We start from the raw sequence: 24,899 nt of genomic DNA on the forward strand, positions 1-24,899 counted from the left end.
CAAATTAAGCTTTTATTTGTTTTTTTTTCAACTTATAATAGTACATTTTTTTTTAATTTTTATTTTTTTATTATTCATATGTGCATAAAAGGCTTGGGTCATTTCTCCCCCCTGCCCCCACCCCCTCCCTTACCGCCCCCTCCCTCTCCCCCCCACCCCCTCTATACCAGGCAGAAACTATTTTGCCCTTATCTCTAATTTTGTTGTAGAGAGAGTATAAGCAATAATAGGAAGGAACAAGGGTTTTTGCTGGTTGAGATAAGGATAGCTATACAGGGAGTTGACTCACATTAATTTCCTGTGCATGTGTGTTGCCTTCTAGGTTAATTCTTTTTGATCTAACCTTCTCTCTAGTTCCTGGTCCCCTTTTCCTATTGGCCTCTGTTGCTTTTAAGGTATCTGCTTTAGTTTCTCTGCGTTGAGGGCAACAAATGCTAGCTAATTTTTTAGGTGAGTGCACCTAAAAGTGAATTTAAATTACAAATTAAGCTTTTATTTGTTTTTTTTTCAACTTATAATAGTACATTTCTTTTTTTTAATTTTTATTTTTTTATTATTCATATGTGCATACAAGGCTTGGGTCATTTCTCCCCTACCCCCACCCCCTCCCTTACCACCCACTCCGCCCCCTCCCTCTCCCCCCACCCCCTCGATACCAGGCAGGAACTATTTTGCCCTCATCTCTAATCTTGTTGAAGAGAGAGGACTGCATAATATTCCACCACGCTCACCCTCCTGCTGCCTTTATAACCTTCCCCTTCAGTGGTGCCAACGCCCCTCCCAAGACCTCTTCCACCCTTCTGCTCTCCAATCTTGTAGAGGAAAAACGGAAAAAGAAAAACATGACATTTTTGCTTCTTTGAGATAAAGGGAGTTTCCTGGAGATATTTCCATGTATTTATGTACTTTAATACCGATTGCCTCATCTCCCTAATTTTCTTCATTCTACCTTCGTCCTTTAGTTATGGTGCTTTCAGCCTGTTTAACTCCTCCATATTCATTCTTCCTTCCGTTACCCTCCCTCCCTCATGTGACATTAATGTCGGTTCCTAAGGAGAAATAACTTTTAATTGAATCATTACGCCCGTACGTGAACTGGAATAAGTAGACCAAGACATTTTTGAAATCCAGTTCACAAAATAAAGCAATATTCATAATTGCAACTACTGGGCTTTTGCAACTGCCAAGAAAAAAATTGAGACGGATTTTAAAGCAATTGTAACTGGGCCGGGTGCTGCAGCTCACGCCTGTAATCCCAGCTACTCGGGAGGCAGAGATGGGGAGGATCGAGGTTCAAAGCCAGCCTGGGAAAATGGTTCTTGACACCCTATCCCGAAAAAACCCATCCCAAAAAAGGGCTGGTGCGGTGGCTCAAGGTTGACGACCCTGAGTTCAAACCCCAGTCCCACAAAAATGAATAAATAATAGCATTAAAAAAAAAAACTTCTGTGCTCTCACTTCCGAAAAGTTACCTTTTCTGGACTATGGATTACAGGTGTGACATTACTCAGTGAATGATAAATAAAAGTCAGTTAATCGGTTTTGTTTGCTGATTGAACTATCGATACAAAAATTAATCACCAAAGAAAAAAAAGAAAAGAAAAGCATCCACTGGAAGAAATTATTTATATGCACACGAGTCACGAAGCCTGATAAAAATGTGCTTTTAATGAGAAGGAAAGGGAAAATAATGAGGGGATGAGGCAGATGGGGAACCTAGGACCCTGCATGGAAATGGCAGAAGCAAATCCCTGCACAGCCGTCAAAGGCTAACAGAAATGTTCATAAAGAATGCATTTTCCACCTAAAAAGCAGCTGCTTCTGCAGGATTCCAGCAGGGTGACCACAGCCATGGGGTTGTCACCCTCTCTCTCTCTCTGTCTGTCTCTGTCTCTCTCTCCCTCTCTCTGTGTCTCTCTGTCTCTCTCCTCTCTCTCCTCCCTTGCTGTCTCTCTCTCCTCCCTCTCTGTCTCTGTCTCTCTCTCCCTGTCTCTCTGTCTCTCTCTGTGTCTCTCTGTCTCTCTGTGTCTTCTCTCTCTCTGTCTCTCTCTCTCTCCTTCCCTCTCTTTCTCTCTCTGTACCTTCTCTCTGTCTCTGTCTCTCTCTCCCTCTCTCTGTGTCTCTGTGTCTTCTCTCTCTGTGTCTCTGTCTCTCTGTCTCTGTGTCTGTGTCTTTCTGTCTCTCTGTGTCTTCTCTCTCTGTCTTTCTCTCTCTCCTGTCTCTGTCTCTCTCTCTGTGTCTGTCTATCTGTGTCTGTGTCTCTGTCTGTCTCTCTCTCCTCTCTCTCTGTCTGTCTCTCTCTCTCTGTCTCTCTTTCTCTCTGTCTCTCTCTCTGTCTCTGCCTTTCTCTCTCTCTCTCTGTCTCTCTCTGTGTGTCTCTCTCCCTCTCTCTGTCTCTCTCTCTCCTCTCTCTCTGTCTGTTTGTCTCTCTCTCCTCTCTCTCTCTGTCTGTGTGTGTGTCTCTCTCTCTGTCTATCTCTCTGTCTCTCTCTCTCTGTCTTTCTCTCTCTCTGTCTCTCTCTGTCTCTCTCTCCTCTCTCTCTCCATGAGAGATAAACAGCCAGATAAACAACTGGCTGTCTAGATCTCTATATTCTGTGCCCCATCCTCCCTATCCCCAAGGAGGGAAGTGGTTCTTCTAAATGTGTGCTCCATCCTGGGAAAGCTGCAGTTAAATTTTCACATTCAAGGTTGGAAGTACTTTACCAAAAACCTACCCACTCAAATTGACTATTAAGTTTTTTGTGGGTGAGGATCAAAACAAAACAAAAAACACAAAACACTGTCAGAACATGGTAAACCAAAGGAGACAGGTAATCCTGCATGTTTGATTACTTCAAGTTTCATTACTTGAAGAGCATGGTTACTAATTCAGCCTGGAGGAACAAATGGGCCCGCATCCTTCCTGGTGGCTGGAATTGCGCTCAGCACAGAGCAGTTCTACAGGAAGGTGAAACTGAGGAGCTTGTCCCTTGCTAGCAGCTTTGCTAGCAGTTTTGCTCACCCCCTGCTGTCACTTGCTGTGCAGCTCAAGTGGCCACAGCTTTCTCAGGAGGACCGACCTGGCCATACTGAAAACCTCAGTGCACACAGGTCTGAGCACAGGAGAGCCTGGAACCAAAAGCACCAATTTAGCTTACTTCTGGTCCTGTAGGAATCTGACACTCTACTTAAAAGATGATGCTTATTTAAAATACTGCAATCCTCACTACTTTTCCACTCCCACTCTTCAGGAACCTGTATGAAGGAAAGTGTGAATGGGGCTGGGTTGCTGTCACTTTGCAGCATGCCCCATAAGCTGACATTTTAAAACAGCAAACTCTAGCAGTCCTCCAGTTCTTTCAAGCTCCTTTGGTGCTATGGGACAAATTCACCCAGAAAGAGGGAGGCTGCCCTCTTCCCAGTGCCCAATAATGGACAGAAAGGCACCAACTGTGGTAGAATCCGGAAAGTTTTCTTTCCAGATCCCTCAGATTCCAACCTGCCTCCTGTGGCTTACAAACAAAAGACTAAGGACTCCCCTAGGTGGTGTTATGTATATCTCTCCACAAGGTCTAAGTAGGTCACGGGGCCACTGGGCCACAAGGAACTTTTCAGACTGGAGGAGAGTACCTGGTGGCACTTAGGAGTTCCCACCACCTGCTGGGTCTGGCCTCCCCTCCTAACCTCCCCTTCATATCACACTCTGATGGAGCATTCCCTGCCCTGATCTGAAGGTCTTTGCATGACACCACCTGATGAGAGACTGGGCATCTTTCTCATGGCAGCACTGTCATTAGTGGGGGCACTTGGGCAGCCTGCCCCTAATGGGATCCTGGTACTCCCATGCACTGCTTCTCTGACCTGGGCAGCTGACTGTGCTGCTGTGTGCCAGTTTCCTCATCAAGAGGTCACTAGGGTAGAGCCTACCTTATGGGGTCACCAGGATCTTTCATGTGAATACACCTGCCAGTCACTGTGCCAGGCCTGTGGCAAAGCAGGACATCAGAGCTTGTTGAGTAAATGAGTTGATTTGTTGCTATCTTTTCCATGTGGGTTCTATGCAGGGAGATTAGCTCAGGCAGAGGATCCCGTCTGTATGTGGCTGAGTGCCACCCTGCTCTCAGCAAATACCACATCATTGGATCCTTAAAGAAGCATCCTCAGGGCATCACAGAATTGTTCATGTCTCATAAGGAATGAAACTGAGACAATCAGAGTAAGGTATGACGACAAGTTGATAAATGCTAGGGAACTCACTGGTCTTAATTCCATAGGAACATTAGCGTTTGAAGAAAATGCATCAATCTCTCAGTAGACAATAGATAGACAGATAGATAGATAGATAGATAGATAGATAGATAGATAGATAGATAGATATCTTATTATCCATCTATATTAAGGTAAAATTCCAAGCTCAACAGAAGAATAATATATGATAAAAAGGGAAATGATCACCCCAAAACCAAGTGTGTTACTCACCTTTCTGCTCACTGTGACAAGATACCCGATATGAACAACTTTAAGGAGGAAGGATTTATTTTGACTCATGGTTTCAGAGATTTCAATCCACAGACTTTGGCTCATGGTAAGTCTGGGCTCAAGGTAAGGCAGAACATCATGGCAATGGGAGCATGTGAGGAGGAGGCTGCTCACTTCAGGGTGAGCAGACATTAAGGAAGGGACCAAGGACCAGACATGACCTTCAAGGTGCACCCCCAGTGACCCAGTCCCTCCAACTAGGCCCATCTCCTAAAGTTTCTGGAACCTCCCAAAATAATGCCACCAGCTGGGGATGAAATGTACAACACATGAGCCTGGGGCAACATTTTATATTCAACCCGTGACACCAAGTGAGCAGGAAAGAAGGCTCAGGAAAGCAGATCTCTCTCATAGCTTTCCTCTACCATTTGTACTCAACACCCTTTTCTTTCAACTTCATTATCTCTCTGTTCCCCAGATGTCTTTCAAGTGCTCATAATATAGAAAAAAATTTATTTTTTGACACCTGTTGTGGTCTCTGTTTTTAAATTTAAAAAGTCAGTGGAGCTTTTATACTTCTTTCTTAAAAAAAAAATCACTTTCTAAATGTGTGCAGACACTGTTTTTGGCCAGGAAACAGTGGCTCTTGCCTGTAAGCTACTCAGAAGGTAGTGATCAGGAGGACTTCAGTTCAAAGCCAGCCCAGAGAAATTAGTTCATGAGACCCTATCTCAAAACCCAATGAGAAAAAGGACTGGTGGAGTGGCTCAAGTGGTAGACTACCTGCCTTGCAAGCATAAGACCCTGAGTTCAAGTACAGTCAAAAAAAAATTGTTTTTGCATGGGTCAGTGACTTCAATAAGAATCAAACTTCTTTTACACATGGCTGTTTGTGAAGTTATATCACAGAGCAAGGCCAAGAAATAAAGAGCCTGTGCCATCACAGCCCACCCAGTACAGAGGGGCTCCTCAGACACCGGAGGACACACATAGGATGTTTGGGAACAGACACATGGCTGGGACACAGAAGTGAGAAAGCCCACGCCTTGTGTTTATCAGATCAAGACCAGGTAAAGGATTGCCATCTATGGTGATAAACCTGATGGGGGGGGCCTCTCGTGGGCTGTGCATATACTAATCCTTCTACAGTGCCACCTGGCCAGCAAGATCCTTGGCTCAGTCTCAGGACTGTGTGCCTGACAACTAGCAGAGCCAGTGGCACAAGGTACAGCAGGGAATCTTGAAATGTAACATGCAATGTGAAACTTCTGGGCTTATTGAAACAAGTTGCTGAGCCCCACCCCAGGATTTCTAATTCAGTGGGTATGGGGCTGAGCTGGGAATCTAAACAAGTTTCCAAGTGATGCCCATGCTGCAGGTCCCGGAAACCTGCTTTGAAAACCACTGGACTCTGCCACTCAAGGTAGGTGCAATTGGTACCAATGTGCTGACTGAGCAATGGGTCATGTGCTGCAGGTATATGGTATACAAATGACTTTCAGTTAAGTACTTCTGGTGCAATCTTAAAACAAACCAAATTTGCATGCACTGTCAAATCATAAACATGGCCTCATCTCTTGTGTGGCACTGAGTCCAGCAGTGGCCCTAAGCTCTGGGTGAGGCACACTTTGGTATAACAGGGTTGGAGCAAGCCCTGGAAGTGCTAAGCCTGACAGCTTAACTTGGCATCGGTGTGGTGAGAAGCTAGCAAGGTCCCATGGGCCTCCTGCTCTGATGAGGCCCCTCCAAGACAACATGTGGGTAGAACACAAAAAAGATCAATGTTGATAAGACAGAGGACCTGAAGAAGCCCAAACAGGGAAGTCTGTTGACCAAAGGCAGGATTCCAGTTTGAGGCTGGGGTCTCTAACAATAATCCAGTTTTTCGGAAGCCTGGATTGTGGTTTACTATTGTTAGAGCAATAACCATTAAAACAGTGTCAACTCCCAGAGTTGGCTCTAAGGGCCCAGAGGCTGCATGGGGCTATAACAGGTCTGAAGATGTGACTTTAGGGAGAGGTGGAAGTTTGTCAAGCAAAGAGGACCTGCCTTCTTAAAGGAATTCAAGTTTTAAAACTGATTAAATGACAATCTTGGTTGGAGCCCCTGGCCTGGAGGGAGAAATCTAGGAACTCTGGAAAACCTGACAGTTATCCCACCTACAAGTGACTCCATGAAATGAGTTATCGAGACAGGTGTAGATAGGTGATCTCATACAAGAACTGCATTCTGGTCAGGTTCAACCCCAAAGGAATCCCTTTGCTGACCACAGTAGTTTGTGTCCTTTCTTAATTCTGGCTTTGTCATCCATGATGATGAGCCAGTGTCTTGGAGGACACTTACTTCAGAATCTAGAGTCTTCTGTGTCATATTATAGGCAAGTCAGGTGTCTTTTATGCAATTCTCACTCAGCAGATGAGTCAATGTCTACCCTAGAGGACCTGGACACGGCCCAATTAACTTAAAGTCACAAGTTAGTGTTCTACAAATCCACGTGAGTACTGCATGCTATATTTAATACAAATCTGTTTTCCCTATGTTTAAAGACAATTAATATTCTGAAGCAACAGTTTCCTCATTTGGAATAAAACTACCACGTGTGCAGACCCACCCATCTCCCTACTTTTGTCCTTTGCAGCTTCTCTTCCTTCAGCCCCTGGGCCATCACTGAAGTAGCAAGGCCAAGGCCCTGCCCCTCAGAAGTTGCCAGAAGACCACATATGTGCTCTGTCAACACCTACACGTGACAGTCCTGGGCAGAGGTCCCAACCCTCCTTCCTGTGCATCTGGGAACAGGTGAGCTCACTATAAAAAGAACCTGAAGGCCCAATAACCTGCCACTCTTGAGAGTCCTATGATGCTTTATAAGGCCCAAAACACCCAAGACCCAAGATCTAAAGGTTTCTGCACATATGCAAACATGTCTTCTGTAAGAGGGTGCAATGACCCACATATGCAGAATCACAGGACTGAATACTGAGGGAGATTTCCTCTATTCTGAAAATAAAACAAAACAAAGATTGCTTTTCCTGTCCCCTACCCCTTAGCTAGGTGAACCAATGTGGATGTGTCTTATTTACTACAACCTATAGGAAACAGTGACTCACATCTGTAATCCCAGCTATTTGGGGGGCAGAGATCAAGAGGATGGCAGTTTGGAGTCCATCCTGAGCAAAAAGTTAATGAGACCCTATCTATCTCACCTAAGAAGTTGGGCATGGTGGTGCACATCTGTGATTCCAGCTCTTTGGGAGGCATAGGCAGGAGGAGTGAAGTCCAAGGCTGGTCATGGGCAAAACTGTGAAAACCAATCTGCCAAAAAAAAGGAGCTGGGAGGTATGGCTCAACTGGTAGAGTACCTACCTAGCCAGTGTAAGGCCCTGAGTTCAAAAAAAAAAAAAGACGCACCCCAACACTCTCCATGCTTTTGGAAGCTCTCTTTGGAGAACCTGAAAGAGACAATGCCCTCTTCAGAAACCTTCTCTTCACTCGTGCCCCAACTAAAGTGCTGGGATCCCGACCTCCTTCCAGCTGCCTCACAGGGAGCTGGAAACATCACTCCCAAAGGACTGCCAGGCCTTGTCCTGGAGAGCAGTCCAGAGCCCAACGTCTGAAGAACAGACATGGGCTTTTAAACTCAAGAGCAGGTCAAAAATAACCACTATAAAAATGGCGGTGATTTGCAGAATGGGACCACCAGCATCTTTCTTTGTGGGGCCCTTCCATGTCAGGAAATGCACTGTTCTGGCTGCATTTTGTAAACTGCTGCTTCACCTGCAAAAGGGTGAGCATATTCTTTACCAAAAGCACTGTTTAAAAACAACAGAGAAACCACATGGACAAAAGCCTGAGTCAATCTGTTTTAAGCAAGGACTAGGCATCTGACTTCAGCCCACTCTTTCTTTATTAAAGAGGGTAATATGCAAAATCAATTTCCAAAGCAAGCAGCAGCTGCCTCCTCCGTAGTCTCACAGAGGAAGACCTGAGGACCAGAGCTCACAGGTGCTGCTTTAAGGCACTCACTCCTCTGTGCAATACTCTGGAGAAGGGATTGTTTTACTGCTTGCAAAAGAGAAAGTCATTTTAACCCTTAGTATATAATGCTGTACTTAGCCTCAATAACTACCCAAAAAAACTGCACCATAATAGTAACTCCTGCTGCATAAGAAAAATGAAAGAAAAACTGAGGGTACAATGAGAAGAGGTGTTCAGTTTGAAAGCATTTTCCAAAAACACTTTTACTTTCCAGGCAGGCATTCTATTTTTCCTCATACATTTGTAAAAGTAGATCATTAAGACACGATCCACGATGATATTTTCTTTTTCTTTTTTTATTCATATGTGCATACAAGGCTTGGGTCATTTCTCCCCCCTGCCCCCACCCCCTCCCTTACCGCCCACTCCGCCCCCTCCCTCTCCCCCCCCACCCCCTCCATACCCAGCAGAAACTATTTTGCCCTTATCTCTAATTTTGTTGAAGAGAGAATATAAGCAATAATAGGAAGGAACAAGGGTTTTTGCTGGTTGAGATAAGGATAGCTATACAGGGAGTTGACTCACATTGATTTCCTGTGCGTGGGTGTTACCTTCTAGGTTAATTCTTTTTTGATCTCACCTTTTCTCTAGTTCATGACATTTTCTTTTTTTTAAAAAAAAAAAAAAGAGTAACTAGAAATTGGGCCAAAATGTAAGAATGGTGAATATATAATGAATTCATTGATAAAATCATATGCAGATTTTAAAATCATTTTAAAACTGTGATACTCAATACTTCTGAAGTTATAAGGCTATGTGGGAACATGTACGTATAATGATGAACAGTTTGTAAAACAAAGAAATACACAGAAACTCTTCTAGCTTCACTACCTGTGCACGAGCTATGGGAGCTGGGCTGAGGAAAAAGCTGTAAGGTATTTGCTTCAAACCTGGGCATTTCCCATATTGGTCCAATGTGGATAGTTTCCTATACCTGAGCCCTATTGCTGTTGCAAAGGCTACAAGAAGCTCTCTCCACTGAAGAGCAACCCCTGACACCACCCTGATGGCACCACCTTGGAAAACAGTATGGCCTCATGTAGTGCAGCTGAAGACATGGCATACCACAATGCAACAGGTATATACTGAGGCTGGGCAGGATGTTGTTCCACTTTTTTGTATACATTCCTATAAAAAATTGTGCAAACTCTTATACACTTTTGCCTATTATCACCTAGAGCTAGGGGTGTATAGTGCAGTGATAGAGTGCTTGCCTAGCATGGCTCAAGGCCTTGCGTTCCATCCCCAGCACCACATACCAAAACAAGCAAACAAAAAACTATCATCTACAGTTTTTATTATAAATCAGTTAGTTAACAAACTAATAAAATAGTTGCAAAGGATTAGATAAATTCAAGTATTATTCATTATTCAAACACTGATCTTTTAAAATAAATAATAAAACTTGTACTATACTTTTTAAATGTATCCATGGGAACAAAAACAACCAAGTATACATTTTAGTGATTATTGAGCAAACTGCTTTTAAGTGTTAAGCATTTTATATAATTTCTTCTCCTGGTTTTCCTAGAAATATTAATTCAATTCCCTAATGTACCAGATAAAACAAATATATTTTTATGCTTCTAAGTTTTTGTAATTGATCATGCCATGATGCTTCTCTATAACAAAATATGCAAACATTCACATTTAATTTTTTTCTTCCTATTGAATTTTTTTCTGTGACTGTTAACATTTTTATCATAGATTGAGTTATCAGTCATAAAAATAGTAGCCAAAACTGCCTGAATAACATAATTGTGGTATACTTTGATCAATTTCAAACATAAAACATGAGACTGCACTGCTAATAAAACTCCTAGACTATGAATGTAGATGGGTGTGCAAGGTTTGGACATGCCCTCCCAGAGGAAGGTGGCATGTGACACCTGTCCATAGTCAGATCCAGGCTATGAGGACCACTGGGAACTGAGGGTGTGGAAATACAGCCTCTTAAAGATGAAACAAATGGATCAGATTTTACTCCTCAATCTAAACTTGGTTTACTTTCATTTGCCAACTGCACTGATACCTCTGCAAGTCAGCTTGTAAGTGGACATCTGAATAGCTCGTTCAGGTGGCTGCCCTCCTGGCTGAACGTCATAGCCAAGGATGCAGGCAGCAGACTGAAATTGCTGGGCTAACCCTAGGGCTACTTCCTTGGAATTATGTATGGGACTCCACATCTGCCCTTCTTACTGAGCCCAGCCTCTAACAGGAGGGCTGTGTAGTCCTTGCTCCTGAAAGGGTGAGCCTGCCTGAGCCAGTGAGCATACACTCATTCCAGATAAGAGTCCCAACTCTCCCAGGTTGACACCTAGACTCAATTCATATCCTGCAGCCTCTGCAAGGGCAGACCCCACATGGAAGAAACTGACAGGTCCATGTCCACTCTGCCCATCTCCTCCTCCCACCTACACATTGTTGGGAATGCAGGGACTCTGACACCCTGGCCTCTTACCTCCCATTCACCACACTCTGCTTCTCCAGCCCACTGGGCAGAACCACAGTAACATCCAGGGTGCTATTCCGCAGCGCCTCCTTCATGTGGACCAGGTTCTGCTGTGAGCCAAGGGCTGCAGGGTTCTGTTCACCATGCACACTCAGGGTAGCAGGCTTGCCAGGGGGCAGGGGGGCCCGAGCCTTCATCTTCCTCCTTGAAAATGATGACACAGAAGCACTGGATGAAATGTCTCTCAGTAATTAATTCTTATGAGCATTCACGTTTGGCATCTGAAAAACGTGGTGAGCAGCAGGGTTTTTCTAACTCAGTGTATCAGCAGTCTTCATTGCTAACAGATTAACATCCTCCCTAAACAAGCAAAAACTAAACAAGTCAAAATAAAAATAGAGCAAGCATTTGTGAAAGCAACCATTCCTGGCAAGAAACATCCTAAAACTGTAGTCACCATCAGGATGCAGCACTGTCCTACCTTCTACAGGCCCCTGGTCCAGACATGCGTGGGTATGGCTGAATTTGTGTGGCCCAGCTCTGTCTGAACTGTAGATGGTGACAGGTCACAACTAAGTCGTTGGGTGTCCCAATGGTTTGCAAAGCTTTCTTTTCAATCCTGCCCCAACTCAGGATCCAAGACCAGATCTGAGGATCTTGAATCCATCGATCCTTGACACTGGATTCACTGGGACCATATCAAGCCATACTACCTTAACCAGAAAGTCCCTCCCATCCTGCATCCAGCATCCAGTGACACAGTCATGGGATATGGACGGGGCTGATCACCTCCAAAGAATGCTCATTCATGGTAGTGACTTAAGATGCACCCTCTTCATCTTTGTTTTCACCTGATTTTGAACTGTGTCTTGAATGCCCCCTTCATCTTGAAGATGACTTCTCAGTCCCTCCGAACATGTCACCCACATGGTGAACATTTTTACATGTTCTGTTTCTTCACAATTAGCAAGGAAAAGCAAGTGACCTTATATTAGACAAGCATTTTATTTTATATAGAGAACATATATGTATATATATATATGTGTGTGTGTAAGAATGTGTTTATGTATATATACACATGTATTCATGCATGTATATGTACAAATATATATATAAAGAGAGATATAAATGAATACCTATATACTTATGCATTTATGTATTCAATTATATACAAGGACCTTATTTTATAGAGATCCTGGGCATTTACCATTCTAGTAATAGATAGACTTTACTCAGCATTTAACATGGACCTATACCAATAATAACCTTAGTTATTCACCTAATGACCACTTTATTCAGTAGTTATCTCATTCAGTCCTCAAAATATTCTGCAGCTGAGAAAAATCAACCTCAGAGAAGTCCATAGCTCTCCATAAGACCCAAAAGAAGTGGAAACCAGACCCTGCTGACTCCCAAGAGCTTCTCCTACCCACCTCCTCCCAACACTGCAGAGGCAAGGGGAGCCCCACACGCACCCTAAGCTCTGCTGCATGGCCATCTTCTTAGTGTACTTTAGCATGAGGTGGCAAAGACATAGGAATTCTATTTCTAGATATGTATCCTAAAGAAATCATCCCATAACACTGCACTGTGGGAGGTTTACAGATACTCGTTATGACATAACTTCTATCAGCAAACAAATACATAATTTAACTAAATGTTGATGCACACACCAAACAAATAAATGGTCCAACCATAAATCAATAAAAGATAATGCCAATAAATTATGATGTGATGTTATTCCGGCCTAGTTAAATTGTTTTAAAATATATTCCATCCAATGAGGGAAAATGCTCAATGGAGATTTTTTGGAAAAACAATCTTGAAAACATTATTTGTTTAGGAAAATTATGTTTTTAAAGAGAGGTCTACATCATAAAACAGTCTAGAAAGAAGCAGTAAAGAATTAGCAATAATGGCCTCTTGGAGATGGCAGGAATGGCATATATTTTGCTATTTTTTTTATTTCTACATGTCTTAATTTTCCTGTAATATCTCCTATATACATATTACTTTTAAAATGAAAGAGGTCATTTTAAAATAGGAAATAAAACAGCAAATGGGAATCAGAAGTGACTGGGAACTTATTCCCTTCACTTCACTGCTTAATATAAGACTCTGAAATAACAATTTAGGCCTCACCCTCTGCTATGAGAAGTAGATTTAAATTAGTGCTCCTTTTCCTTGTTAAAAGTCTTACATTTATATCACAATGTTTATAAATTTATGCTGCATTCTTATCTATTATGTGATTTTTATCTTTTCATTTTATAGAAATAAAAATAAAATGAGACAGGACGCTTTACACTGTTCTGAGGGCTGAACACTTATCAATTCATGTGCTCCTGTCTGTACCATTCTGGGGTGGAGGTACAACTGCTAGACTGTTATTCCTATTTTATAGATAAGAGGTGGGGGCTCACCCTTCCAAAGTCACAGAAAGGCACAGCCAACATCAAACCCAGATAATTAGATTCCGAAGCCTGAAATTTTAATGACTCCATTAGTCTGCCTGGATGAGGGAGGACACAAGTCATCCCATTTTAGAGATGGAAAAATTAAGACAGACAGAAACAGGCTTTGGGGGCTTTCATTAATCAACCTTGGATCCAGGGCTAGAAGCCAGTCTCTGAATTACCTCCCAAAGGTGCTTTCAGAAAAACATAATGTGTTCATTTGATAATTTTTATGGAAAGAATATATTTTCCAATTTAGCAGCTTGAACTCCTTCAGAACACAGAATCGAGCTAGAAGCAGCTACTGATGTACTCATGTATCTGGCAAGCCCTGTGATAGAGCAAGGGGCTGGAGACAGGCAGAAGAGGTTCCAACTGCCCCCTCTGCTTACCCCAAATAAGCAATCCATCCCCAATCACCCAGAGTCACCCTATGATATCATTTCATCCACCCTTCCCTACCGCAACCCACAAGTCCAAAACCTCACTGGCTAAGCCTGTAGGCTTAGCCAAACGCAGGCTGGGATAACCAACAAAGTATTTTCCTTTGCTCTAGCATCTTTCCAGGTGATTCTATTCTAGATTCCTTCTTCCCCAGTGTTTATTGAGCATGACTGCATGCATGTGTGTGTGTGTGCATGAGTGTGTGTCATGGGTGCACACACATCAAGGTAACCAACATTTTAAATGATGGAATAATTCATACAAAATAAAGTTCTGGTTCTTTCTGGAAAAGAGAAAAATTGGTAAGCTCCTGAATACTATCACAGCAAAAATCACCTGTGCTTATCCCTCAGTGACATCACATATCTGTTCCCTATAACTAAACCTCTGGAGTCCAAACTTCTGTACTCATCCTCGATCATGTCTTACTTCAATCTCCTCCACTCTCCCAGCAACTGGTCTGTAGTGCACTGCTCCCAGAAACCCCCCTGAAAGTACCCTTTCACCATACTCTGCCCTCCCGTGCTCTCTGTCATAGGTGTTCTGCTTTCGTGAAGACCACGTCTTCTGAGTACTGTAGGCCTGGGGACACATGTGACAGAAATCAGTGGTCTCCACATCTCTGCACTCAGCCTGAAGCACCAGGAGGCTAACAGTGCCCTGAGCCCATCACTGACCAAGTATATCTGATTATCTTGAAGTTAGCTCATGTCAATGGATTTCAACATTTCTTTAGAACAATGGACCCTTGTTAAATATTATGCAATTATAGCTAGAGTTTTTATATCATTTGATGAAATCAATTAACATATTATACCAATCTACATCATTGAATATGTTGATAAATTTATCCACTGGTATTTTAGTTCACAGAATGACAACTGCATGTTTTTGAGAACTGCATATGAAAATTTTTCATGTCAGAAACAACACCTGAGGTGTGAATGAATCCCAGGACCCACTTCAGTAATTCAGCACCTGTAGGTGCCCAGACCTCAGGCAGAGAAAACCATGTCCTGGACACTAGACACATGGACCCTCCCAGCCCCATTATTATGAATCTTTCTGTAAAAAGGTAAGTACATCTCACTTCTTTATTACTGAAAGACAGGAGATGCTATACTGTGTGTAGTCTCAACAGGTAGCACCTTGCTCTTTGTATTTGTAGACACAGGTTAGTATCCCTTATCCAACGTGCCTAGAAGCAGAAGTGGATTTGATTTCATACTTTTTCAGATTTTGGACTAAGTACATTCAAGTAAGATGACCCAAGTCTAAACATGAAATTCATTTGTTTCATATATACCTTATCCACAGAGCCCAAATGCTGCTTTATTCAATATTTCAAATAATTTTGTGTGTGAATAAAAGGATTCATGGTCTGGAATTTTCCAATTATGGTGCCATGTTGATGCTAAAAGTTTTAGATCTTGGAGCATTTCAGATTTTCAGATTAGGAAAGAACCATTTTAAAATATTTATTATAGCAGGGCACTGGTGGCTCACACCTGTAATCTTAACTACTCAGGAGGCAGAGATCAGTTCAAAGCCACACAGTTCAAAGCCAGCCCTGGGCAAATATCTCAAAAAAAAAAAAAAAAAAAGGGGGAGGCAGAGCGGCTCAAGGGGTAGAGTGCCTGCTTAGCAAGCATGAGGCCGAGTTCAAACTCCAGTACCGCCAAAATGCTTACTGATGATGATGTTGAAAAAGCTAAAATTATGCACAGTTCCTTCCAAACAAGAGCCCATGGACTTAGAAAAGCCTGAGAGTAATGAAGAAGGAATTACAGGAACAGAAATGTTTCAAATGAGCAAGGATTTTAGCAGGAGAAGAAATCTGCTTAACTGCAGGGGTAAGGTGTTCACCTGAGGGGGTCTTGAGCATTCCTAAGGGTGGGTAAAAACGGGAGATAGGAGAGAAAGAGATGAAGGAAGGAAAGGGATGAAGAGAAGCCCCAGTTGGACAGTTTAGGTAAGGGATTAAAGAAAAAAAAATACTGTAATACACATCATAAGAGATGTTAAAATAGTACTTACAGGCTGCACCTGTTGTCAACTAGGTTTTCTTGTTTGTTTGTCTGACACATTGCTTGGGGATTTGTTTGTTTGTTTTGTTTTCTTTATGTGGGCTGGTCTTGAGCTCCTGGGCTCAAGTGGATTCTAAATCAATTGTTCTTTCCAAGATATTTGGGGTGTGCCTACATAGTTTTTCAAGGTCAGCAGGAATGGGTTGGGGCCAGGATGGTTTCATGTCTGTTTTGTGAGAGGAGAGACTCACATGCAGCTTTCTGTCTGGCAAGTAAGGCCTGCCGGTGACACCCAGCAGGCTAAGGAGCTAAATCTTCCTAAAGCCAACACACTAAGCATCTCTGGATGGCTTATGAGAATGAAATGAGGATTAACCAGATGAAGCAGCAGGCGCTGAAGGGGAAGAGAGCTCAAGTTCCACAGATAGTTCTGAGACAGAGGAGGTGCAAAGAACCAACAGAGTGAGGGTGGAGGGGCCTGGAGTGGGGCCAGGGCTCCACAGTGGCCCTGGGATTTTCTGTCAGAGTCTAGCACTAGGCTCCAAATAGGCAGAAGACCTGTCTGTGGAGATGATGACCACTGGGTTTGGATGGGTTGTGTCTGAGAAAACAGGGAAACTTCCAAGTGGAGGGGAGCTGGAGAAGAAGGAAATCAGCAGCTGGACAGAGACTGAGGTGACTCCTCTAAGAGGGCCCCTGGAGCTGAAATAAGGGCTGTCATCCCAGCTACCTACAAGCCTTAGATGTGGCACTGTGACATGGAGTCTGTGCAGTGACAAATCTGTCAACCAGGAGGGAGCTAAGAGGATGATGAAGGCAATCCTAGTGCAAATGGCAGCTTCTTCCTAGTCTGGGCAGGGGGTGAGGGGGACTCATTTCTCAATTTCATCCTCATCCTTACCATCTGCCCATCACACTTGGAGTAAGGTATGGGCAATAGCTCTAAGGCTACACCTGAATATAGAACACATTGAACATTTCTCTGTCACTGTGTGCCCAGGATGTGCTAATTGTGGGCTTATGTATTTCAGGCGAGTCTCAGTTTCCACATCAACGAGATCAGAGGTGATTATAGGGTCCTCATCTCTCTTCCAACTCTACTTTTCTAGATTATAGGAAAATGTAAATTCAAAACCACCGCCAATGTATTGGGTTGAGTTGTAGATAGTATTAGGATGGCCTCTAAAAAAATAAATAAATAACAAGTGCAGGTGAGAATGTGGGGAAGTTGGAGTGTCTGTGTATTCCTAGGGCAGAGTATGAAATAGTGCAGCCACTATGGAAAACAATACAGACACTCCTTAAAAAATTAAACACAGAATTACCATAGGATTCAGCAAGTCCCTCTAGGTATACACCCAAAGGAACTTAAAGCAGAGACTTGAATAGGTATTTGTACACCACGCTCAGAGCAGCATTATTCACAATAGACAAAAGGTGGAAGCAACCAAGTGCCCACCAACGAATGAATGGATAATCAAAATGCAGTGACTGTACGACACAGAGTGTTATTCAGACTCAAAAAGGAAGAATATTCTGACATATACTACAACATAGACAAACTCTGAGAACATGATGCTCAGTGAAATAAGTCAGTCCAAGTACTATAGACTGCACTGAGAATAGTTCAGTTCACAGAGACAGGCAGGAGGTGGCCAGAGGCTAGGGGACAAGGGGAAAGAGGAGCTATTGTTTAATGGGAAGCAAGTTTCATTTCTGTAAGAGGAACAAAGTCTTGAAATGGATGGTGGTGATGGATACAGGACAACACCACTGAACTATATATATGCTTAAAAAGGATTAATGTGGTATATTTTACATTGTGAGTTTCTTAGCACAATTTAAAAATTGTACTTAGAACGAAATTTTCATCCTAACAAATTTATCAGTTCAGGATGCTCTGCCCACCCTCACTGTTCTCCTTCTTAGGCAGGCACCCTCTGCCTCTCATGCCCCCCAACCCCACAAGCAACTTGCTTTGCTCAGAGGCTTTTCGGGGAGGAGATAAAGATACAGAGCCAGAGGAGGGTAGAGCTCCTTATGGGATGGGGATGGGACAAGGCAGGGCTCCCAGGACAGGGAGCTCTGCTAGAGGAGACAGGCTGAGTGGAGGGTCAGAAAGCCTTGCCATGGTTCACTTCTGGCTCCTCCAGCAAAAGAGCGTCTACCAGAACTTTGGAGTAGGGTTAACGTTTGCCAAGGCCGTGCACATGGGCAGGCTGCCCCTAAGACAGATCAAGTGGCTCCTCCTCCCAGCTTGGTGCCTGCAGGTGTGGCTTCTCTGAAGGTAAACTCTGGCCTCCACAGAATATGGTCTCAGTGAAATAGAAAATCCATGGCTTCTTCCACCTGTAAGTGGCTTGGCTTGGCCCAGCAGAGAACCACTGTTCTCTGTGGTTCTCACAAGTCATCTTCACTCAGTTGGGAACAATCATGAGCATTACCAAGCAGGTGACACTTTTCTAACATATGCACAGACATCCTGCTGCTAAGTCTAATTGAGATTTAGAAGCACATAGCAGTTTAGAAAGACCACAAGTCTGAGGAAGCCCTTGGAGCTAGAACCTCATCTGGTTCCTTGTGGCAGGCTCATGGTAGGTAGCTAATGCCAAGCTGGCCCAGAAATGAGGCCTTCCTTCCTTTCCTCTTCACCTCAGCAGGGAGCAGGGCCAGGTTCCAAAGATTTTCAGGGATGAATCATCAAGCACACAACCAAAATTCCTTGTGGGCCCTCTAGGTTAAAAAGCTGGGTGTGCCCTGGCAGGAACTATGTATAAAATGAAAAGTATAAATAAAAACATTTCTGGCATTTCAAAGGTCATCAGTCATAGCTCCAAATAATGCTAGCTTAAAACCATCACACACCCACCAAGTTTCTGGGCAATGCTTGCTAATTCTCACCTCAACCGGGTAGCTCCCTGCTGGGTTTAATTCTGAGAATTTTCAATGTGCAGCAGAATGCTGGAGATCTGCTCCCTGAAAGTCAGAGAATCAAAGAAGACATGGGCTAGATGGCTCAGTGAATGCAAATCTCAGGTTTGGGGTGCAGGCAGCTGAATTAGAATCAAAATCTGCCGGCTACAGCAGGTGCCCCAGCTAGTCGGGAAAAGCCCGGGGCACCCAGATACTGCAGAATGAACAAGGAAAATTTACACTCCCAACACTCCCAGATCAGAATCCAAAAGGCCTCTGCTTTGTGGTTTTTCTGTCTCACCAGGTGGAGACATCAGCTGGGGACACGAAGGCATAACATTTTGTATCATCCAAGAACAGTGGACAATGAGGCCAATGGTCTGCTAACACCAGCTTCTCTAATTATGTGCCACATGATTTGTGCAACCCATGGTGCCCACTCTGGCTGGCAGCTGCAGAATAGCACCTGCTCACAGGGAATTTCAGAGAGAACCAAGCACACCCATCCCCTCCTAGTAGCCATTCCATGCAGCAAGCCTGGCTTCACGGTCTGTTCATCTGCAGGCAGAAAGAAGGGAGTCACTTTTCTCTCCTGGAGGTAACACTGTTTGCTTCATTCCAGGAGGTACACAAGCTGCCTCTGAGTTTGGTTTGGCTGTTCGTTACCAACCACAGTTCTAAGAGAACTGGGATCATGGCTTTCTTGTTTATTGCTAACAAGCAAAATGCTGGGCCCAGAAAAGGTAGTTCAGAAATGACTGAGTAGAGGAGCAGCTGTGGGGCCATGAGTTCCCTGTGACCAGATGTCCCATCACTGTCTGACTTTGGACAGATGATGTCCAGAAACCGATACACACAGGAGAGTCAAGCACTACTGAGGGCATCGGGCACTGAACCCCTCATCTCTGACATTCACCTGCTCTGCAGCTTTTATTTTATGAATGGTTATGAGCCAGTTTTCATGCCAAACACTTACATCTTCACATCAACTTCATATGACAAGTTTAGTCTCTCCATTCTGCAGATGAGATGATGAAGAATCCAAAAACCAAGCAACTTTCTTCCAAACACACTTCTAGAAAGATGGGAATTCAAACCGTGTTTCTGAGCCTAGGACAGATACTCCTCTAGCCATTATGCACCACTGCCTTTTTAAGTACTTCTTGAAACCAAAAGACCCTGGGGTAAACTAACAAGCTAACACAGAAATCCATGTATCAGAATGTTTGTGTCCTGCATCAGCACCTGTTAGGGGAGTGATGGGGTAAGAGGGCATTCTTTGGCAAGGTTTCTAGCACACAATCAGGACATACACCCTCTTCTCTGATGTGGAGTCTTAGAAAATAGAATTAGCTCCCTGAGAACTTTATTCATTGTTAAGGTTCCACATGGTCAGACAAAGTCTCAGGGACTGTATTCCAGCTGCCTTGGGAAATGCAGTGACAGGAGGATGGGAGATGTCAGGCAGGTGGCAGAGATGCGACAGGCCCAGGTCAGTCCTGAAGGCTTTTCAATGCCCATAGGGCCAACAGCTCCTCTGAACATGTTCTAAGCCATGGACCTCCTCCCCACCGAAGATGCACCAAGTCTTCTTCGCATATACATGATTTCTGCAAACCATGCAGAAGAACAGGAAACCCAGGATAAGAATTCCTGTAACACCTTCTGTCTGAGCTCAGCACCAACCGAGCTCAGGGCAATGTTCCTTCTAAGAACTCTTTCTAATGAAGAAGGGCAATCAGGGAAATTCTCCCAAAGCTTTATCCTACTGTCTTTGCCATTAAAAACAAAACTTAAAACAAGAGAAACACATTCAACAGAAGATCTAAATAAGTAAGGATTAGGACATGTGTCTATGAAAGAGGCAGACTAAGTGGCCACAGTCAAACTGCAGTTTGCAGGACAGAGAATAAATCCCACACTGACTCAGGAAACCAGGAACATAGCTTTACCCATAAAACACCACATCTCAGGACAACAGCAGGGCATATCTTTTGGAAGTCTGCTCCAGGACACCCTCTTAGAGTTGCAAACCATCCAGCAAGTCCAGTTCTATGCCCAGGAACTCCTGAGCCATACATTCTCTGGCAGGGGGCCTCATCTGGACAGCTACCATATTTGCAAGCCTGTTTCTCCAAAAGCTGACAACAGGGAGATGTTGGGGGGTGGGGTTTCCAGTGGGGTTTGCATGAGGATTAAATGAGAGGATACCATGATGTTTCTTGCATGGTGCTGGGACACAGGCAGTGCTCAATGACTGGTGGTACCTCACTGCAATTACTGTGATTAGCAGACTTACTTTTGGGGATTAAAAAGAGAAAATCTTATCTCTGTAAGGACAAAGTAGAAGCTGCCTCCTCAAGATGCCCAATAAAAGCCCATTTATGTTGCAAATGCATGGAAAACTGACTAAGAAACCCTACTCACAATAGAATTTCACAGTTTTGACCTGAAGGGAGGGGAAGCTCTCAGTAATTCCACATAAAAAGATTAGCTTTCTAGATAGGATTCTCTAAGACATAATAACAGAAGCTATCCATAACCCTCACCAAACCCTAAACTCCAGGGCCTATATATGTGGGAACACTGCTATCTTAGCACACATCAAGGAAATATTCAAAGAGGAACATTTGAGAGCTGAGTCCCACAGCTATTACCCAACTCCCAGTGAGTTAAGAAAGGTGTGGATAACTTAGCTATCTGCAAAGGCTCCACCCTGGGGCTGAGCAGCAGTCCCTGCTCTAAAGGATTGGATAAAAACTGTCGTATAGTATAGAAAAAGGATATCTTCTTACAAAATACAGGCAGTGACAATTTACTGAGGCTTTAGCATTGCAAATGAGATGAAATAAATCAGAGGATAAAACTTACTGATTTCCAAACCACCAGGCAATGTCTGCATACATCACAAGCCGTCCTGTGGCCTGACCTGGCGTGGGCTTGCTTGGTCTTCTTCTACCGTAGCCAGCACAGTCCTCAGAGGTAAAGGAGAAGCATAAGCTCACTGCCTGCCCTGGTGGAAGAGCGAAGCCTCTGAGCGGCCCCAGCCCGTGACTTATTCGTGAGTGGCATCTGATGCAGTGCTTCCCTGGAGCTGGTGGCCTGCACAGGCGGGGCAGCTGCTGCTCCCTGTGCTCCCAGCAGCAAACTCACAAGTCATTTTGCAGAATGGTAGTGAGGGAATTGTTCTCTAAACCCGGAGAATGAAAAGAAGAAAGCATGAGTTACTGTGGGAAGAGCAGAGCCTATCTGGAATGAGGATGTCTGGCAGCAACGCTGCTTCTTCCTCCTGACATGTGGTCAACACCTTCTTGGACGAAGCTGACTGGTGTGGGAGTGGAGGCGTTCTCCTGGGAAGAAAGCCTAATTATTCTCAGAGAGAACTGTTTTATTTTTTTCTTTGTAGCCAATCTTTATGTGACTGTGGTTTTTCAACTTGAAAGATATATTTGGTTCTACCAAACAGCACCATCCCAGGACCACAAAGATGGGATGGAGGGACCTGGCTATCCCCTCAGGCTCATCCCAACCTTTGACCACTACCATCTTCTGTGTTTAGGCTGCAGTGTCAGTGGATCAACCACATAACCTGGCCAGCAGTCCCAGAGTTCAGGGCCACCTCTCCCTCACCATGGGAAATTACAGGCTGTGCCCACCAGCTGTCCCCAGTAAGACACCCACCTCCTCCAACCTTCCTCACTACATAGAGACCGCACCACCCCCAATACCACCTGGCTCCATATCCCCCAGAGACTTCACAGTCTGCTGAATTTTAGGCCCTAATGATGCCCAACAAAGAGCTCTCCATGCAGCCTTGCTCCCTGCATCTCATTGCTGTATCTCTGCCAAGGCTTCATTATCTGTCCAGGACAGCGTCTAAAATATTTGCCCAATTTCTGCTGGGCTCTTTGACCATTCATAATCACATCCCATGAAAATACCAGAAATGTTATGTGTGCATTCACTGATTAAGGTATTAAAGTATATAATTGCAAAACCCACCAGGAAAAAATTATACAACATGTAACTATGGAAAAGACAAACAGTACACAACAGGAATAGGAGCAAATAAATATAAACAACAAATAGTTCTTGAATATGCCAGCATGCTAATCTACAAACACTAATTATGATTTAATTTAATGATTTCATCACTTTCTCGGGGACATAACATTTTTCTAATTATTTATGGCTACTACTCTTTGGTTTTGTGTCAGCATCATAGGAGACAATGCTGGCTAAATTGGCACTGATTTCAGCTCCAAAGTCCCATGACAAAATCTACAGTTTTCCTCCAGGTCTTCTACGAGAACTGGCAAAGGGGGAAAAAAAGTCAATTCATGCACTGTCACAGGCAGAACAGAAATGCCACACCTAGCAGGCAAGAACATATTAAGGATAGTCGTTTGCTTTTGACAAACCACACAATGTGTGTTTTTTTTCCTCCAGTGGGAAAAAAAGAAACAGAGCTAGATTAAATTCCTTTTAGCAAAGTGTAAAAAAAAGAACCAAGTGAGTACGACTCCTCAGATAAAAACTGCAGAGGCAGGAGTTAACTAGGATGCTGTATACTCTGAAATGCATCACGCCTGCTCACCGATAAGGCTGCTCTATTTCTATTTACTTTTGTACATAACTGAAAAGCAGTGAAATCTGACTAGCCAGTTTTCCACAAAGCCAGTAACTGATAGGAACATTGCAGAACTGGGAGATTTTCTCAGAAAAATGAACCCAACTCCCTTTCCCTGGGGCCATGGACTCACGTAACATTGTGACTCAGAGAAATGTCTGTCCATGAGAGATGCCCCATGCTGAGGTCTTGGGGATGTTGATTTTTGGACAGTTGACTTCACTACCATCCTTTATACAAGTGTGTAGTGTATTTGCTTATAAACAGCTATACCATGTACTTACTACCCCAAAGGTAATCACCTCACAATCTTATTTCTTCATCTGTTAATACACAACTTCCACTGCCTAAAATAAACAGAAACAGCAAGTTTTTGAGGATGATGTTATTCTAAAACCCAAGATAACCGTCAGCAAAAATAGCAGAGAGCCAGAAAGACATGAAGACAGGGGCAGGGACAGCAGCTTGGAGTTGGCCTGTTTCCATATGGATGTTTTCTGAACTAAGAGCTGAGTGTTGGGTGCCTTTAATTCTCTGTTGAAAATATGACACTTGATAACCTCGTTGTGACTATTTCTCAAAATAGGGCCTGGGCCTCCCAGAAGATGCCTGGGCTGGTGAAACCTGAGCTAAGCAGTCAACAGGTTTTGCAGAAGCAGCCAGCAACAGCCTCTCCCAAATCTGTCTGCCTCAGACCTGACCTGCTGCCATGTGCCTGCAGAGCACAAAGCTGCCCACCAAAGCCAGGCCCAGGACTTGGGCTCACCCCACTCACTTCCCAGATGACACCAGCAGCAAGAAATCCAAACACTGAACACTGACTTTGGGAAAGAAAGCTAGGAAACACCAGGCTGGATTACCAAGGGCACACCTGCAGTGCTCATGTCCTGAGCACTTGCTTGAGCACTAGACGTGGGCCCTGCGGCATTGAGTCTCCTGGGTCTGTTACTTTTTGGAAAGAAAGATGAAAGGAGAGGAGGAGAGGAGAGGGGAGGAAAGGAGAAAAGAAGGAAGACAGAAAAGATTGGGCTATATCTTCCAGACTGACACACTCTAAAAACTCCCCTCCCTACATGTTTCTGGAGATCCTACGGGAGATTTTACAGACTTCAAAAAGTTCCTGATTATTCTTATGACTGTCTCAAACCTCAGCATGACATGCATTTCCAGTCTTCACCATTTCTCTAAGTAAGATGGTCCAATCTGTCTATAGCCCAAGAAAAACACATTATTCTTGTCCTGAGCCTGCATTTTTCTAAGTTACCTCCTCTAAGTTTCATATCACAATCTCCAGATTTTGCAGACCAGTTGTTGGTTCCCTGCTGTATTCATATATTTCTTCATCTCGCTCAGGCACACTAGGTGTTAGACTTGCTACTCTGTGCAAGGACCTGCAGAAGGCTTTGCATAATGTCCCTAAGTAAGCCCAGCCACCTTATGTTCCCTTCCTACCTCCAAAACACTGAACTTGGACCCTTCCT

The 24,899-nt window shown here is 43.8% G+C and overlaps 1 protein-coding gene across 1 annotated transcript in view; it reads right to left on the reverse strand.

Annotated features, from left to right (window-relative positions):
* The window catches only part of LOC141419897 (polyserase-2-like), a 57,892-nt gene extending 34,677 nt beyond the window's left edge, over positions 1-23,215 (reverse strand). Inside the window, exons 1-2 of the mRNA XM_074064126.1 lie at positions 21,660-23,215; positions 10,958-11,152 (exon numbers count right to left, since the gene is read on the reverse strand). Of these exons, the coding sequence (XP_073920227.1) occupies positions 10,958-10,964 (7 nt within the window). The 5' untranslated portion in view covers positions 10,965-11,152; positions 21,660-23,215. The remainder of the gene's footprint in view (positions 1-10,957; positions 11,153-21,659) is intronic.
* Positions 23,216-24,899: the final 1,684 nt, after the last annotated feature.

Source organism: Castor canadensis, chromosome X (assembly GCF_047511655.1).
Source record: "Castor canadensis chromosome X, mCasCan1.hap1v2, whole genome shotgun sequence".
In the NCBI taxonomy this organism is placed as follows: domain Eukaryota; kingdom Metazoa; phylum Chordata; class Mammalia; order Rodentia; family Castoridae; genus Castor; species Castor canadensis.